This window comes from Ptychodera flava, chromosome 1, assembly GCF_041260155.1.
Source record: "Ptychodera flava strain L36383 chromosome 1, AS_Pfla_20210202, whole genome shotgun sequence".
Classification (NCBI taxonomy): domain Eukaryota; kingdom Metazoa; phylum Hemichordata; class Enteropneusta; family Ptychoderidae; genus Ptychodera; species Ptychodera flava.
This window is the reverse complement of record NC_091928.1, coordinates 26655385-26671539: the sequence shown is the minus strand read 5'-3', so window position 1 is coordinate 26671539 and position 16155 is coordinate 26655385. Positions and strand designations below refer to the sequence as shown.

At 38.7% G+C, this 16155-nt stretch overlaps 1 protein-coding gene across 1 annotated transcript; it reads right to left on the bottom strand.

The window, feature by feature from the left end:
• Positions 1-5301: 5301 nt before the first annotated feature.
• Positions 5302-14763, bottom strand: LOC139133938 (uncharacterized histidine-rich protein DDB_G0274557-like). The gene is made up of 5 exons (XM_070700738.1): positions 14578-14763; positions 9385-9480; positions 6812-6994; positions 6445-6505; positions 5302-5981 (listed from the first exon to the last, which is right to left on the bottom strand). Exons 1-5 carry the CDS (start codon positions 14620-14622, stop codon positions 5962-5964), a joined length of 405 nt encoding a protein of 134 aa, XP_070556839.1. The 5' UTR covers positions 14623-14763; the 3' UTR covers positions 5302-5961.
• Positions 14764-16155: the final 1392 nt, after the last annotated feature.

Sequence of the window (16155 nt, the reverse complement as noted above, 5' to 3'; positions counted from 1 at the left end):
TGGACACGGCAATATAGGGAACCGACCGACAGCCGGCAGACAGAAATAAAGTAGACTTGCGGGGCAGCCGAATGGGTACATGTATAATTAGATGATTTTTCAACAATTTTATTTGTGTTTAACGCTTTTCCAAATATTTTCCACTACGCAAAGACAAAACTTGTTATTTCATTTACGACAAACTACCCTCCCTTAAAAATTATGACATTTCCTGTTTATAAATGAACGTAGTTGAGCTTGATGAAACTGTAGGTATAGAGCGATGCATGTCGGTCAACAAGACTACAGTGCTAAACAATAAACATCAATCATTAATTTGCTAAGCCATCGTTGGGCATACAAACCCTGATTACTTGATTCACCTATGGTGTACAATTGGACAAGTTTCTCAACACTAGGACCTTGTTGGAATTTGAATTGTTTGTTCTTGCACTATTTGTGTCTATGAGCCATCCAAATGTCATTCCTTTGGATTACAACACGTCATTCAAAACGTAGCCATTCATGCAAAAGTCCACTGTTCTGATGGCACACGTGATGAAGAGACCAGTCATGATCAGGATTCTGCCCTCTCACACTGCCTTGTTCGTTGTGTATCTTCTGTTATCTGACTTACATCGATGTGCTCTCAAAGCTTTTGCTTAGCAAGCTATGAGACTAATGCGTAGTGAAAGTATTCTTACTGCGCAATCTCGCTGAGCTTGGTTACTGTACGCTTAAAATTCATGGCACGATAGGGTCACTGCGTGGCTGCTGCCAACGAGACGCTTTCTGTGACAGAGTCTGTATTGAATTGCATCCATAAAGACTTCAGAATTTTAGATGTAACTTTATGAATTCAAAAAATGAAATAGCACTAACTTCAAGACACCTACAAACTAGAGTACCGAGTACTTGAAAATATATTTGCTTTTCATTCAGCCGCCAGATATGTAAATCCTAAGTTTTAGAATTAAGCAAACACGCTGCTTGACAGGAGAATAAATCTACATTCCAACCCTGTGAAAATATTTGTGTTCAAACATTTGAACCGTCTGAATAGATATTATTAGATTGAATTTTCTTTATTCGAAGTCGATCAGCTTGTCTTTGTCAACGCAAAACGTTTACTTTTTGAGATATCTTTCGGAGCCCGCAGCTGTTCCAATGCACGTTCCACCAGTAGCGTAGTTGACAACTGGATTGCTGGTTGCGCCTGCACCCGCCTTTAGAGCGCCACCAACGGTCTTATCTCCTCTTACATCGATGCTGTGGTCTGTCGACCACCTGCTTGACATGCTCGCGTCAGTGGCAACGGCGCCTGACTTAGGAGTGCTGTGGATCAGATACTCGTTTCCCATGTTCGTCTCAACTTTAACGCCGTGATGTCGAGCTGGGCCTCCAGTTTCCTTTGGTCGGCTGACCTTTTCGGCCGAAGTTATCGTCTCGTTTCTCCAAGACATGTTCGAGTTGACTGCAAAGTTAAAGTGGAAACTGATCTTTTTTCTCATTCAGCCATAGACACAACAGTGTCAATGTTTAAATTATACATTGCAGGAAATGTATAGTATAAGGTTATTACAAAAATACCGCAAAGGATGCACGAGGACATTGGCGCAGCGTAGCGCCCGACGCGAAGCAAAACATAACTGTCGGAATGCAAAAACAGCATTTCCCACCTCGCCGCATTACGTTCGTGTCACCTGTGAACACCGACAAACCCGAAGAGTAGAATATTTTATGTACAGGAATATTTCACAAAATGGTTAAATCGGTTACTTACGACGATAAAAGGCAGATATTCGTCTTGAGGCAAAAAAGAACGGCAGATCAGCCTTAAAACCTGTTTTTCCGTATTGAATTCGGACCGGGGAAATACCCAGGCTTTTAGAAATCACATGATCTTGGCGACGCCCTCCACCACACATCAAACTGCGATGGCGCTCTTGTTGACGTTCAACAGTCACTGTGTGCGTAGTGTCAGCCTTCCTGGAGTGGCCAGCTGCTTCAAGAATCTTTTCGCAGTTGAATCAGCTGAACAAAGGTGAATGAATATGTTGCGCCCAGTCATGCGTAATTTTTTACCACAAATAACCTGCATACAGCCTCATCATTTTTGTCACATCAAAGTAGCGATATTGCCCTCTACGACAAGCTTAAAAATAATTCTCGTTCTGAAGTAAACGAACATTGATTTGCAAGAGTGCTTTGGGGTGGTGGGCCATTTGTTATCCCGGGGGTGGGGGGGGGGTCTGGAAGATTGATGAGTTAGCGTTATTTTTTTTAAGTGATCCACTGTACAATATTTTTTCAACTTAACTGTCTTATTTCTGGCAACTTCTTCTCGCACTCCTTAGTTTGATAGGTTTTTTTGCTGCTACCATTGTCTATTTAAATGAGAATAAGATCATGTTTATGCTGGCTACGTTCCTTTTATGCCCGCGGTCCGGGTTTAAGTTATTAAAGTTCATTCGGTTCAAATTTTTTGTCATTGTCCGTTGCTTCAACTGTGCATTTGAGCAAACATATTACAAACAGTCACCGTTTGTTTGTTTGATTGTCTAATGCTTGCTTAGTATTCCCCGTTTTACGTACCAATACAAGCTGCCTAAATTATAGAATTCTTGTTTATTATTCATAATGGAAAGGGCCACAATATAGTTGCAAACAATCAACGATGTGATATGCTTATAATGTCTTATGTTTACATCCCAATTTACTTTGCAATGTCAAAACTGCAGTGGAAAGAAACAAGCTAACAAACTGAACAACAAGTTATATTAAATAGCAAAAAGTTACCTCATTTACTGGCCACGATTATACCCTTCGGTTCCAGCTGTAGGAAGGACATACTGTTCTCTGATCTCTCCCAACCCCCTAAAATTTGGCCAAAGAACCATACTATATCTGCTGCAGTCTAAAATTTGCACCCGAACGGCGCCCTGAAAATAAAAAAATTAATGTGTTCCAGAAAGTAACTTTTGATAGATTTTTTCACTTAAGTGCGTTATCTTTTTTGTCAAGCCTTCTCTGGCTGATTTTTCTTTTATTGACATTTGTTGGGAATCTTTTTTCCGGAAAATCTTCCACATCCCCATGATATAAAATGGTCCAGTCCTAATAAAGTTGTTGTTTAGCGTTTTGTTCGGAGCAATAAGTTAAATATAATGAGAATTTTTGCACGCCCAATATAACCTACTGGCAGCCGTAAACATTAAAATACGAAAGCTAGTTAAATGCCAAGATTAATCTGTAGTTTTTGAGACAAAGACAGTGAGTTCAGGTTTGGGCACCTCGAAACTGAGAGACTTAAAGTTTAGCTCAAACTTTCCTTAGGGAAGCTTACAACCATAATCAAGATTAAAACTGAGACATCACTATGCAAATTTATTACTAGAGAAACACATGACGTAATATTTAACGACGTTTTGAATTCAAAGTGACCTAGTTTTAATTCGGTTGTGAAAAAATTCTTTCGATTTTCACAAAAAAATTGTCGAAAGCAAGATGGTGAAAACCTTTCCTCGAAGAACTGCAAAATGAGATCACACGAACAGTAGACCAGAAAATGTTGTAAAAATGAGAGTTCGAATATTGTGATTTAGCAAGCGTTAATTCTTCTATGTTTGAAGTTTTAGGTATTCCATATAAGGGGGTTGAGGCTCTGTTCTTGGCTTTGTTCGGCTGTTGGGAGGGGTAGTGTACGATCTGAGGAACATGAATACACTTCATAGGTAATGATTCCGATTTCATCAGATAGATTTGCACAACACCGTACTCTTTAAAATAGTTTGTATAAATGAACACCATGCTGTCACGCTTCGGACGATAGATGTCAGACGCGGCTGTGCATTTTTTTCTCAAAATATTTGGATGTTGGCTCCCGTTCACCGCTTTCATTTATTGGCGACTGTTTTCAGTATAAATCCAGCAGATGCCAATACCATGTCTGATCATCATGTAACAAGCATCTGTAAACTGGCCTCAAGTGTTTTTTGAAGAACGGAGAACGTTCTAACATTCGAATTTTCCTCTGGCAGATTCCACAAGTTAGTTCATGGGTGTCCAATCTAAGGTACTATGCGCCTCGGGAACAAATATTCGGACTCTTAAAGTTTTCCTATACCTTTCCTAGCTCCCGTGCAATTATGGGGTTCAATTTTAGGTCTTGGAGTAAATGAAATTTAGAGTCTTATCTTCATAAAATTCAAATTTAATTTTTGCCCATAGACTTGGGACTGGACGAAAGTCGGCCATTTTGAATTTCGACAGTTGGTAAATATTGGGTAATTTATTTCTCTGGTACCAAATTCTATACTGTGAACCCTGATTTTTATTCATTTAGCAAGAGAGTGGTTGAAAGTTTCCTTGGGAATTAGCTTCATCGGCTCGAAAAGGCCCGGGATCGGGATTAATTATGGTGTTCAGAAGATTATGAGGTGTTTCTATCTTTTGTTCTCCTTTGAAATTGCAATCGTTATATAAAATTTTATATGGTGCTACATTTTTGGATTCAGTCCACACCGGACTTTAAGCGGAAGTTTAAGTCTTCCACTTTCGAGAGGCATACGATTGTTAAGGAGGTCATTAACTTTGACGTCAGCTGTGCAATTATTACGTAATAAGTACGCTTACTACCTTTCGCCTAGGAGTCGGACCAATCTTTCTTTCTACCTCCACGGATCAATAAGTCAAGAACCCACAAACAAAATCATAAAATGGTAATGATATTGGCGTTGCAGCGAAGTTTTGATCACGCATGACATCCACAGGTACAGAGTATGATATGACGAGCTTATATTATCGTTGAATGCCAATAACCACTCCATAAGAGGTATGTTTTCGCATACTTGAGAAGACTGAACAACACCTGGCAGCATGCAACATCATGTAAAAGGAATAACGAAGTTATGTTGAAGATTTTGAGCCACAACTCTGTTTCTGTGTCCTGACATCCTCGTTGACTCTTCTCCGAGGGGAGACTGTGAGCAGTGAGAAGTACATTAAATCACTGCAATCGTTGACCCCTACCATGATTGCCATTAGAAAATTCTGTAATGCACAATCAGACGGGTTTCCACAAATTTCTCTATAATGATGGCACACCCAGTCCCCTTACTCGATCACGGTCATCTTTTCATCATTTTTCAGTGTTTTGCAATTATTGTGCTTTTTGCGAACAGTTTAAAACAAGTCTACGTTGTTGTGTGTGGGTTTTTTTACCTGGGCAATTTGGAAATCAAGTGCTCAGACGTACGATGCTAAGTTTCCAGCACCCACTTATAGAGGGCGCAAAAGGTAGCGATGCAAGGAAATCATAAATTTCATGTGTTAACTATCCCACAGGAAGTTCATTTTATTGCCACTTGTACCAGCCTCAAGAGTAAATACATGTCTTAATCAACTTAACATCTCTGAAAAACATGCAACCATACAGTTACCAAATATTTTGAGAGTAGAAAATATAGATTAATCCGTAAAATGTATATCTTTGAATTGTTTACTATTAGTTTGTGATATGAAAGTTTCTCCTAAACTTAACTGTCATATAAAACTTACAGTATCTGTAATACAAGACCGGAGAGTGAAGCGGGTTTTACTGTCTGTAGTAATACCTGCAACACCTTGTTGTGAAAAATTAAATCAACAGTTGTCATGAACATGTTTACGAGAGGTCAGAGTGAGTTCAGATTCGGCCGCTTGTGTTGAGAGTTCCTGGACGTAACAGTACTTTCCATTGGCTTATATTTAATTAAGAAGGTACCATCGACCAATCAGTGTGCAACTACTAAAGGTGAACTATTTGGAAGCGCCCGTGTGATCAGTTTCGACGGGTACATAGCATTATTGTTATTTATGGTCTTTCTGTAGGATCTGGAATCGTAGGTTTGTAATTGGTGTTCATGACATGTCAGATGTTACGCTCAATATAATTGGCCCTCAAATTCGTTATGGTGAATACAATTGGTCCATTGTCCTGCCTCAGTGTGGATACGGATATGCTGAAAAAGGAAAGATTGAAAGAGTAAGTCAAACACTGTTACTATGTTGATTGATAGCGTCAACGTTTTATGATATCAAAATGTGCAGGTGACGTCGTTTTTATGTGTCAATAAAGTTTTGTCTGAATGTTAGATATCGAATAATGTAAAATACTATTTGTTAAACCATCATGATGAGGAAAAGTATGATCTCGATTACTAAGGAAAGCTCTGGCTTGTCTACTACATTCACCATGAGCGCAGAATAGCGATTTCTATCCAATAAAAAAGCGAAGTGACCACTCCTAAGAAATCCTGACATTTTCATCTGTCTCTTTAGGCTACGAACGAAAAAATGCAAAAGGAAAGAAAGGACGCTGAATTACGCCAGGTTGCAGACTCATCTCTTATTTTTTTTCAGGAGTTACTAGTACTTCATGGCTGCAAGGCAAGTGAAACGTGAATTTTTCGACATAATATTTACCTGGGTTGTGTGGATAACTGGGTGCTGGTGGATACGCTGCCTGGGGTGGGGGAGGTGGGTGCTGTAACGAAATTGAGAGACCAGAGTTTGAGAAAAATATAGCAAATGTTTTTGAGTGAGTGAACGACGGTATGGAAATTGAGTCAGTTTTGTACTTATTCCCAGTGGTCTGAGATCCCTTTGGACAAGTTACTGACCATCAACCGTACGCGTACTCTAAATCTAACAGTGCGGTACCATTTTAAAGTGTGGGTATCCTTCGACAGAAGTCCATGAAATTGAGCACAATACGAAAGTCACGTATGTGATCAGTCCCAACAACAAAAGGGTCAACAAATTGAATGCACGGCGGTAGTTCGGTACTTACGTGGTGAACGACCGTCACTTGAGGCGGTGGCGGATGATGGTGGTGGTGGTGGGGATGAGGGTGAGGGTGGGGGTGATGGTGCACATGTACGGGTGGGGGAGGGTGGTGCGCCCTTGCGAAATGGGCCTGGTCAGCTCTGGCGTGATGTGCGTCAGCCCTGTTTCCCGAGGCTTGTGAACGAGCCTGGAAAATATTGAAAGCAGACGATGATAAGAAAGGAGCGGAGTGAAAGAATTGAGCTGAAAATCAATCTGGAAATTTAATGTGTGAATGTTGAGATATCAACGGGATATACATTACTGGTTGCGTTGACTTTACAAATAGACAAACAAAACATAAAATTGAACACTAGATATGCATGGACAGTAAAGATATCTTGGTATTAGAGAGAGAATGGTTATTTCATAGACTAGCACATTACTAACTCGGCACATGCGAGGAATTATCGAAAGTTTGGATCATCGTTGTTTCGATACGAGAAATCGCCTGGAAGATGAACCATTGGTGTTGTATGACAACGATTTCTTATTTACAGGCAATGATAGAAAACGCGAATAAATTGGCACAAATTTGTGTTGTGATTCTTAATCTGGTGAGTGTAGAAACATGTGAATAAAAATATATGAACTGTAAATGCTCACGTGTTTTCATTATATATTGCAGTTATGTGTAAATTTGAACCTTTGTTACATGTTTTGCAATTTCATTGAAAGTATTATGATCAACATAATGAACATAATTCACCACAGATTAACTCTATAGGTCATTAAGTATTCAAATATGTAATTAGCTGAAAAAAATATTAATTTCTTTGACTGCTGTCATTGTATCACCACTTTATATAGCAAGTGTAGTTGCCTTTGGTCAAGTCCTCCAAACCATATATTCAAAACTTTGAAAGCTCATTAGATATGCAAACTATAAATGAGCTGACATGACTTCCAATATTGATATAACCTGGTATAATCATCAATGTACATAGCATGTTATGCCAATTTTGATCAAATAAATCCAAGTATATATCCCTAATTAGGAAAGTTCATTAAATACACAAATTAGGAATTGGCTGAAGTAAAATGCTTAATGCCTTTCAATAAAGTTAGCCTACATAATAGTATCTTTAATGTACATAGCAAGTTTCATCAATTTTGGTCATGTAAATTCAAATATATACCCCTAATTTCAAAAATTCATTAAATATGCAAATTAGGAGCTGAATGAAGTAAAAATGCTTAATGACTTTCAATAATGTCGTATCATAGTATCTTTAATGTACATAGCAAGTTTCGTCAACTTTGGTCTTGTCAATACAGATAAATATCCCTGATTATGAAAGTTCATTAAATATGCAAATACGGAATTGGCTAAACTTCAAATGCTTAATGACTTTCAATAATGTTCTATCATAGTATCTTTAATGTACATAGCCAGTTTCATCAACTTTGGTCTCGTCAATTCAGATAAATACCCCTAATTAGGAAAGTTCATAAAATATGTAAATTAGGAATTGGCTGATGTAAAAATGCTAAGTGACATTTTATAATATTCTATCATAGTATCTTTAATGTACAAAGCAAGTTTCATCAATTTTGGTCATGTAACTATATAGCCTTAATTTCAAAAGGTCATTAAATATGCAAATTAGGATTTGGATGAAGTAAAATGCTTAATGACTTTCAATAACGTTAAATCATAGTATCTTCAATATGCATACCAAGTTTCGTCAATTTTGATCGAGTAAATCCAGATGTATACTCCTAATTAGGAATTTCATTAAACATGCAAATTAGTAATTATCTTTCATGTCATCCCTTAATATCTTTCAAAGCTGATATATCTTGGAGTGATCAACATTTGTAGCGAATCTCATCAAATTGTGTGCAGTCGTTGTCAATATATATCAGTTTTTTCTAAAATCATTAATTATGCAAATGAGCAAAAAGTAAGCAAGCCACACCCACCAAAAACTAATCAGTTCTTGCCATTTGCAAACTGAATCTATGTACCAGATTTGATTCTGATCTGATGAGCCGTTTTTGAGATATTGAGTACACAGACAGACAGACGGCAGACAGACAGACAGACAGACAGACAGACAGACAGACAGACAGACAGACATCGCTGCGACATATGCCCACGTGTGTCAACACGTGAGCAAAAAATGTAAGAACCACAACTAGTGCAATCATTGTTATGACACGAACACTTTGAAACAGTAAAAAGCGAAATAATGCAATGACTGGTCCATGTGATGACCAGAGATAACCTCCATTGTGAAAGGACACATGTTTATGATGTTTCATCTCGTCAATCATTCCTTGCTTGCATAATAAACACCTGATTTTGAGGACATCTCGAATATCTTTCACTTTACATCCAGTTTACAGTTAAAACGTACTCGCCAAGTTCCGTTAATCCTCGAATTATAACTGAACAGGTACTGTAGTTGGGCCCATACAGCTGTCAGTCTATCCTGTACATTTAGCCATTGAGTGTCAAGAAGCAAAACACAAACCCGACAAATTGTACTGAACATAATGTGGCCTGTATAATATGGCTGTTCTCGGCTTTACCTCTAATGATGCAGCTTTCACAATGTTGCCGTGTAGAGCTTGGTTGACTGCGCGTGCGTGAAGACGGGCTTCTTTCCTCTCTGCCCTGTGTTCAGCCTGTGTGTGTAAACAGAGATGGCAGATTGCAGTTATTACGAATATTGTGAAAGTAGATCTTTGTAATGAAGGTTATGATAATGAAGTATACACTTAGTTGTCTTCTTTTGAATCTCTTCTATAATGCCTGTATGTTCTGTTGTGTTGTACCCGTCATAGTAATTCTAAACTAGGACAGAATGCTACGTCTACTCAGACTCTATGGGGCACCATAACCTAGAATTCGCCTTATCATACCAGTTTAGTGTTTGTGACTTCCTGTCATTCCATTGACATGACTATTCTATCAGCAGCGAAGGAGATCTTCAAACTAAGTTTCGATCAGAAGCGTACGACAGTCTCTTCTTATCAACTATGTTTAACCTCGGCTAACGTGTAAATAATTGTACTCAATCAATCATGACAATTTTAACAGATGGAATATCTGGTCATGCAGGTCGATTTTTTTCGTTTGACAGAGATAGCCTCTGTTCTTCTTTCAGGGTCAATGAATTTGGCCTGACTCGTGACGACCAGTCATCGAAAAAAACCGTCAAAGCTCATTGTTACATCGCCGATCTCAGTGACATATATTGTCCTTTCTAGGGATCTGTCATTTTGTTTCACTTTAGTGTCCTGTTTTACTCACAGACTATTGCGACACAGCCCCTCCCGGAGAGGGGGTACTTATCTCCCGAACTGGGTACAGGTTTACTCTAGAAAGAAGGAACAGCTAATAAATTTGGGATCAAAAGTCTATATTCTGGGCCAAATACTGGCGTCAAAACTCTTCATTTTCTGTAAAAGATGGGCCAAAATCATGCTAAAGACAAAAACCTGGATTAAACGGCGACATTTTGTCAATATTTATTAGGTCAAAAGTCCACATGAGGTGAAGAAGGGGTCAAAACCGCGGTAAACAATATATGTCATTGTACACCCTTCCTATGCCCCCGGGGTATACAGCCATAATTAACACGATTGGAACTAATTTGCAACATTCAGTTATAAGGCACCTAACAATTTTGAGAAATTTGAAAAATATGAAAATCCAATTCTCCCAAATTAGTTCCAATCGCGTTAATTCTACAAAAGTGTCAGCGGAATTCGTTCGTCACATTTATTGATTTGTCATTTCGTCGTGGTAAATAGGAAGCTCTTATCGTGGTCGACATGAAAATGTTGTACATCCCGCTAGCATGTAACTGTCCATAAAGCTAAGAATGAAATACAGTGATATCCTACAGATATCGAGTCATGATTTCGTCATAGTATAAAGATATTTTTATCCCGGGAAAATGCACTTCTTGCAACTGGTCAACTGGTTTTGCTCTCATTGTAGCTTCTTGACCACTCCTTTCAAGTCGGATGAGTCAGGTTCATGTGTGGGTACATACTTCTCTGAAGGCTTATAGGAAAGCCTGACCTCAGAAACGTCAATGACCCCGTTAAGCAGAAGACGTTAGGGTAGTGCGTGGCTCGGTACTCAATAGCTTTAATTTTCGCTTCAACTTTTCCCAAGAAAACTTCAAATCATTCTCATTCTAAGTCAATTGCAAAAGTCAGGGACCATTTTGCTAATTTTGGTACCAGAAACAGATTACCTAAAATGTACCTACACCGGAAATTCAAAATGGCCGCTTTCCCTGTGCTTTAACTTTTGGGGAAAAGCTGAATTTTCGATATTCACAAAAACAATACAGTGATTTTTTTACCCGAATCTTCAAAAAGAGTTCATACTAGCTGTAGACTAGAAAAGTGTAATAAGAATTGAGAATTTGAACATCTTCCCCCGAGACTCACTTCGAACCTGTTCGACAGAATTCGGTAATCGTCTTGAAGCTTGTATTCCAAATAAGGCCAAAGTAAGTAAATTCTTTGTTTTGCGTCCGCGCGCGCCTAGGTTTTTGGAGATTTTTTGGAAAAAAAACACAAACTTTCCTTTCAAAATTTCGCCGTTGGTGGCGCTATTTTGTCGCAAAAACAAGTCGTGGCTTTTAACTTTGCGACGAAACACTCCTTTACGGCAGTCAGATTCCATGCGGTGACGTAAAACAGTACTCTCTACATATTTACCCCTGTCGATACTCTCAGCCTCACGCCGGGGCCTCACGTTCTCGCTGTCTGTTGTGGCTTTGCCTGTTGTGGCTTTGTCGTCACGATAAAAAATGGATGAAAGCAGGGAAATAATCAAAGTTAAAAAACAGCAGACCTTTGCACGGCAACTTGAAGACATGGTCATTTCGAGCAATCGGGACTTGAACAGAGAGAGATTCAGTCTGCCGATTGGACTTGGGTACCACGACTCAGAGAGTATGGCAGACGGAAAAATCGGAAAGTGTTGCGGCCTATCCTAGTTAACTGGTCTTTTAGGTTTGCTACAAATTGGTTAGTTCGTCCATTTTAACTTGCAACAAAAATAAACCAGTGATCAGTACTGTAAGCGAAAGGCCTTTACGTACAGTTTGGGTATGGGAAAGACTATATATTAGAATCCCTCTGTGAAAGTTCAAACTTGTAGTAGGCGGTCGTAGCTGCTCTTGAAGGAGGTCACACTTTCTGCATTAATGACATCGGCAGGTAATTTATTCCAGGTGTCCACAACTCTTGCTGAAAAAAGTACTTTCTTGTGTTAAGTCGAACGGTTAGTTTATGAAGTTTGGGACAGTGTCTTCAAGTGTTCGAGTCGGCTACTAACTCAAGTGAAAGGTTACATTGGTCATGGCCTTTGATAACTAATTCTAGAGTTGAATCATGTCGCCGCGAATTCTTCTTTGTTCAAGTGTTATTAAACCAAGCTGTTTGAGTCTATTTTGATAATTGTAGTGTTGGAGTTTAGGTATTATTTGCCATGCTAAGATTTTTATGTCCTTTTGTAGCCATGGTGACCAATCTTGTACTGCATGTTCGAGCTGTGGTATCACAAGTTGCTTGTAAAGACGAAGAATGACATTTTTTATATTTGATCGACAATGATCGTTTGATGAGATCAACATTCTGTTTGCTTGTTTGCAAACTTATCACATTTGCTTGAAGGTTTTAAGGTAGAATGAAGTTGATTGCCCAAGTCATTTTCTTCAGTTGTACGTCCCAGTGAAATATTGTTCATTGAGTATTTATTGAAGGGGTTGTTGTAGCCAATATGCGTCCGCCAGAGTTCACTCATTTTTTGTAGCTTGTCCAAATCAGCTTGTAGAATTTCAGGATCACTACAATTTCGCAGGGGATGATATGTCTTGGTATTGTCAGTATTTTTTTGAGTTCAGAACTAATTTCACCGCCAGTATGATTGATGTAGATTAGAAAGAGTACTGATCCAAGAACTGAACCCTTTGGGACACCTCTTGTGACGTATTCTCCATTCAGATGATGCTCCATTTATGACTATTCGCTGTTTTGTATTTGTCAATCATGCTTTGACCCACTGTAGAATATTTCCATTTATGCCATGATACTTCATCTTTTCAATCAATCTGGGGTGTGGTACTTTGAAAGTGCAAGGAATATAGATGTGAAGCTTCCACCTAAATTTGGGTCTGATGAGTCTGTGTGTGGAGACTGACAATTGCGAAATGCTTTCTTTTATTTGATGGAAAGGAAAGGTGCTGATTTTACGGATGGTCCCGAGGAAGCTACAGGGAATACTTTAGTCAATTATATCACCAATTTCTTCTTCTCTCTGATGCCCCATCTTTCTAAAATTGAATGCAGAGGCTACAAGTTACCATTTCTGTTTGGTGTTTTCTTTCAAAACAGACACCTTTCAGCAAACCTATGACATTCCATCAGAGCATAGACATTATAAGAAACTTGAAAAAAACGTACGAGAACTTGAGGACAAAAGACCGCTACTGTATACTGTTATAGTGTACCCATTCCTCAAACTGTCCAGATTAAAGTAATTTGATGAGGCTGTCAAGTTGCTGTGCAATGGCATTGACATGTGGACACTTTGAATGCACAAGAAAGAAATCTCAAACTAATAAGAGAAAAGCAAACGTCAAAGAATGACTTTATTTTGATCCATTTGTTATGAAAATGCATACAGTGATCATACAGTGTGTCACACTGTGACAGGAGTATTCATGTGAATTGAGAAAAATTGTCCAATAAAGGCAAACAGATTTTGTGTTAAATTTTCTGTGTGTGTTTTTTAGCCGCTTACCCGCGTACCTTTTAGGATTTTGAGTGGACGCAAAACAAAGAATTTACTACTTTGGCCTAAGTTAAAAAGTGCAAGTGACAGTATTTATCAACGTTTGCGATAGGCTTTGTGGCATGTTGAAATGATGTAAGCCCTGCGATTCTTTTTTTTTTGGTCACGTGAGCAAGACAGGCTGACGTCGCGGGCGGCAGCTGACCACGTTACTGAAACTACCCTAGTCCGGTTTTGTAAAGAAAGCCAGTTTTAGTAGCCCATATGTTACAGTTTACAGATTGCTGAAATAATCTTTTGGTTAACATTGAGCATAAACATTGTATCGTCGTTTGCATAGAATGTCGTCAACTGGATACTATATAGCAATATGACATAGACGAAGGAAGAAAGTCGCAAACACAAATGTCAAAATGCTGGTGATAAACTTTAAACTCCTGTTTAAATTTTGCCAAATTTAAACAGTTCAGTCGCTGTCATAAGGCTAAGCATGGGAGTCTGCGAGTTCAAAAGAGAACCACGGGTCATGTGTTAGATTCGCCTTCATGATAACAATTCATGGAGGTTTAGACAAAGACGTGACTTAATTTCAGTTTCGCAGATGACGTGTGTGCTGAGAAGATATACTGTCCCATCGTATTAGGTAGGCTGTTGTAGATTAGTTCTGGGCAATGATGCTGAAATTGTGCAAGTGAAAGGAAAGACAAATACGTCACGATGTAACGCAGATTCTCCTTTGAAGGTGAAGTAGGATTATTTTAAAGACTAGGGCAATAGTGAACTTCGGTCGCAAATGTAAACTGTGATTGTGTTCAACAACCACGCATAATAAAATGTGCAGTTTCTCCTTTGAGAGGAAAACTAAGTCATGTATATCAACAAGTAGTTGAGGAAACGTAAGAGCCCCCGAGAAAGCCAATTATCCTACGCGGCGGAATACTTTCACTAAATTTAAGGCTTACCTGTCGGTGGTGCCGCTCTTCCCTTCGTAAATGTGGGTAACTCATTTTCTGTTGTCAAGTTTTCTGCTGTTTTTGAGCAGTAAGGTGAATTGGACTGCAGACTTTCGATCGACTGTGCAGATTTCGGAAGTCTGTACTCCTATTTATACGCCCCCAATTATCACGCGGTGCTCCGTCATATGACCTGCCACAATAGTGCTGTGACGTTGCAGTGATATTTATAGATAATGACATCATGCCACTTCGTCACTGGCGTCAGGTGGTTGAGCGTGCCCCGCAGCTGACCTATAGCCAAACGAGTTGTTTGCAGTGCTTTACATCGGCGTGTTTGTTTCTTCCAAAATAAACAACTGAAAAATGTGTTAACAAAAAACATAATTTGGCGCTTTAAAGTCCCATTAGATGTATCTATCTGCATCCCTGGCGATATACTCGGTCGATTATTCCGAGATTTGTGGTGGCTTGCGGAAGCCATATATATAAATGTTACGTGCAAGTCGAAAATATTTAGCTGAATCACCTTCTCTAGTCCCTCTTCTGTGAGCATTTTTACATGGGTTGCACTTCAAACCATCGAAAAATTTGCCAAAAAGATACAGTTAATGGGCCTTTAATTTTAATACACCAAGACTGTCCTCCTAGACTGTTACGTCATTATGTCGTTAAGAGTTCGAACCCGTTTGAAAAATCACTGAATTCACTTCGCAGTGGCGTACTGATATATTTTTTCACTATTTGAGATCGTTTATTCAACAGCTTGGTTTCATTTACAGAAAATTGAAGAAGCTACTTCTGTTGAACGTCCCCTTTATGATAAAAAATATCGAAAAACTGGGTGGAAGAAAAGTATTTTTTTTCCGCACGTAAATGCTCAAAATGCCAATTGGATACCGCGTGTGACGTCAGTATTCAAGCAAAGGCGATCGTGAATTTCACATTCCTGGAGATATGCAGTTGCCTTTTCCATTTATCCAGGATTAATAATCGCAAACTTAAATGATGTCGACATATTCTCGGTAATATGAATTTAATGTCTACTGTAACCTCGTAGTATGTTAGGCCAAAGTTTATAAGCACACGTGTTATCTCACCAAGTCTTCAAATTCTTATTCTTATTGCCAGTGGACAGGTTGATATAATTAATGAGTAGTTATCATCTTTATTGTCTTCATCAGGTTAGTGAAAGCGCGTTTTGTCCACGACTGTTTCGCTGTGTTTCGGGAAGCTGTACATTGCAAAATTGGCAACAAGAGCGGATCATGAAAGATTTAGCAATTTTAATGAAGGAAAACAATTGTGGTATTTAAAAAGTGAACGACAAAAATTAATATTTCTCCAAAACCTTTGAAAAGTGGATGGGAGAAAATAAGTAATGAGTATTAATTTTTGAAGTTGTATGATCCTTAACGTAGAATGCGCCCCAGGGACAAATATTCTGACTCTCATATTTTTTAACACTTTTCTGGTTTACCACTTGTTGGAGCTCACGTCAAATCTCTTGGAGCGAGAAAAATGTTTACCGTCTTATTTTTTCAAAAATCGAAAATTTTGTTTTTATTTGTTGGTGGCGGCCGTTTT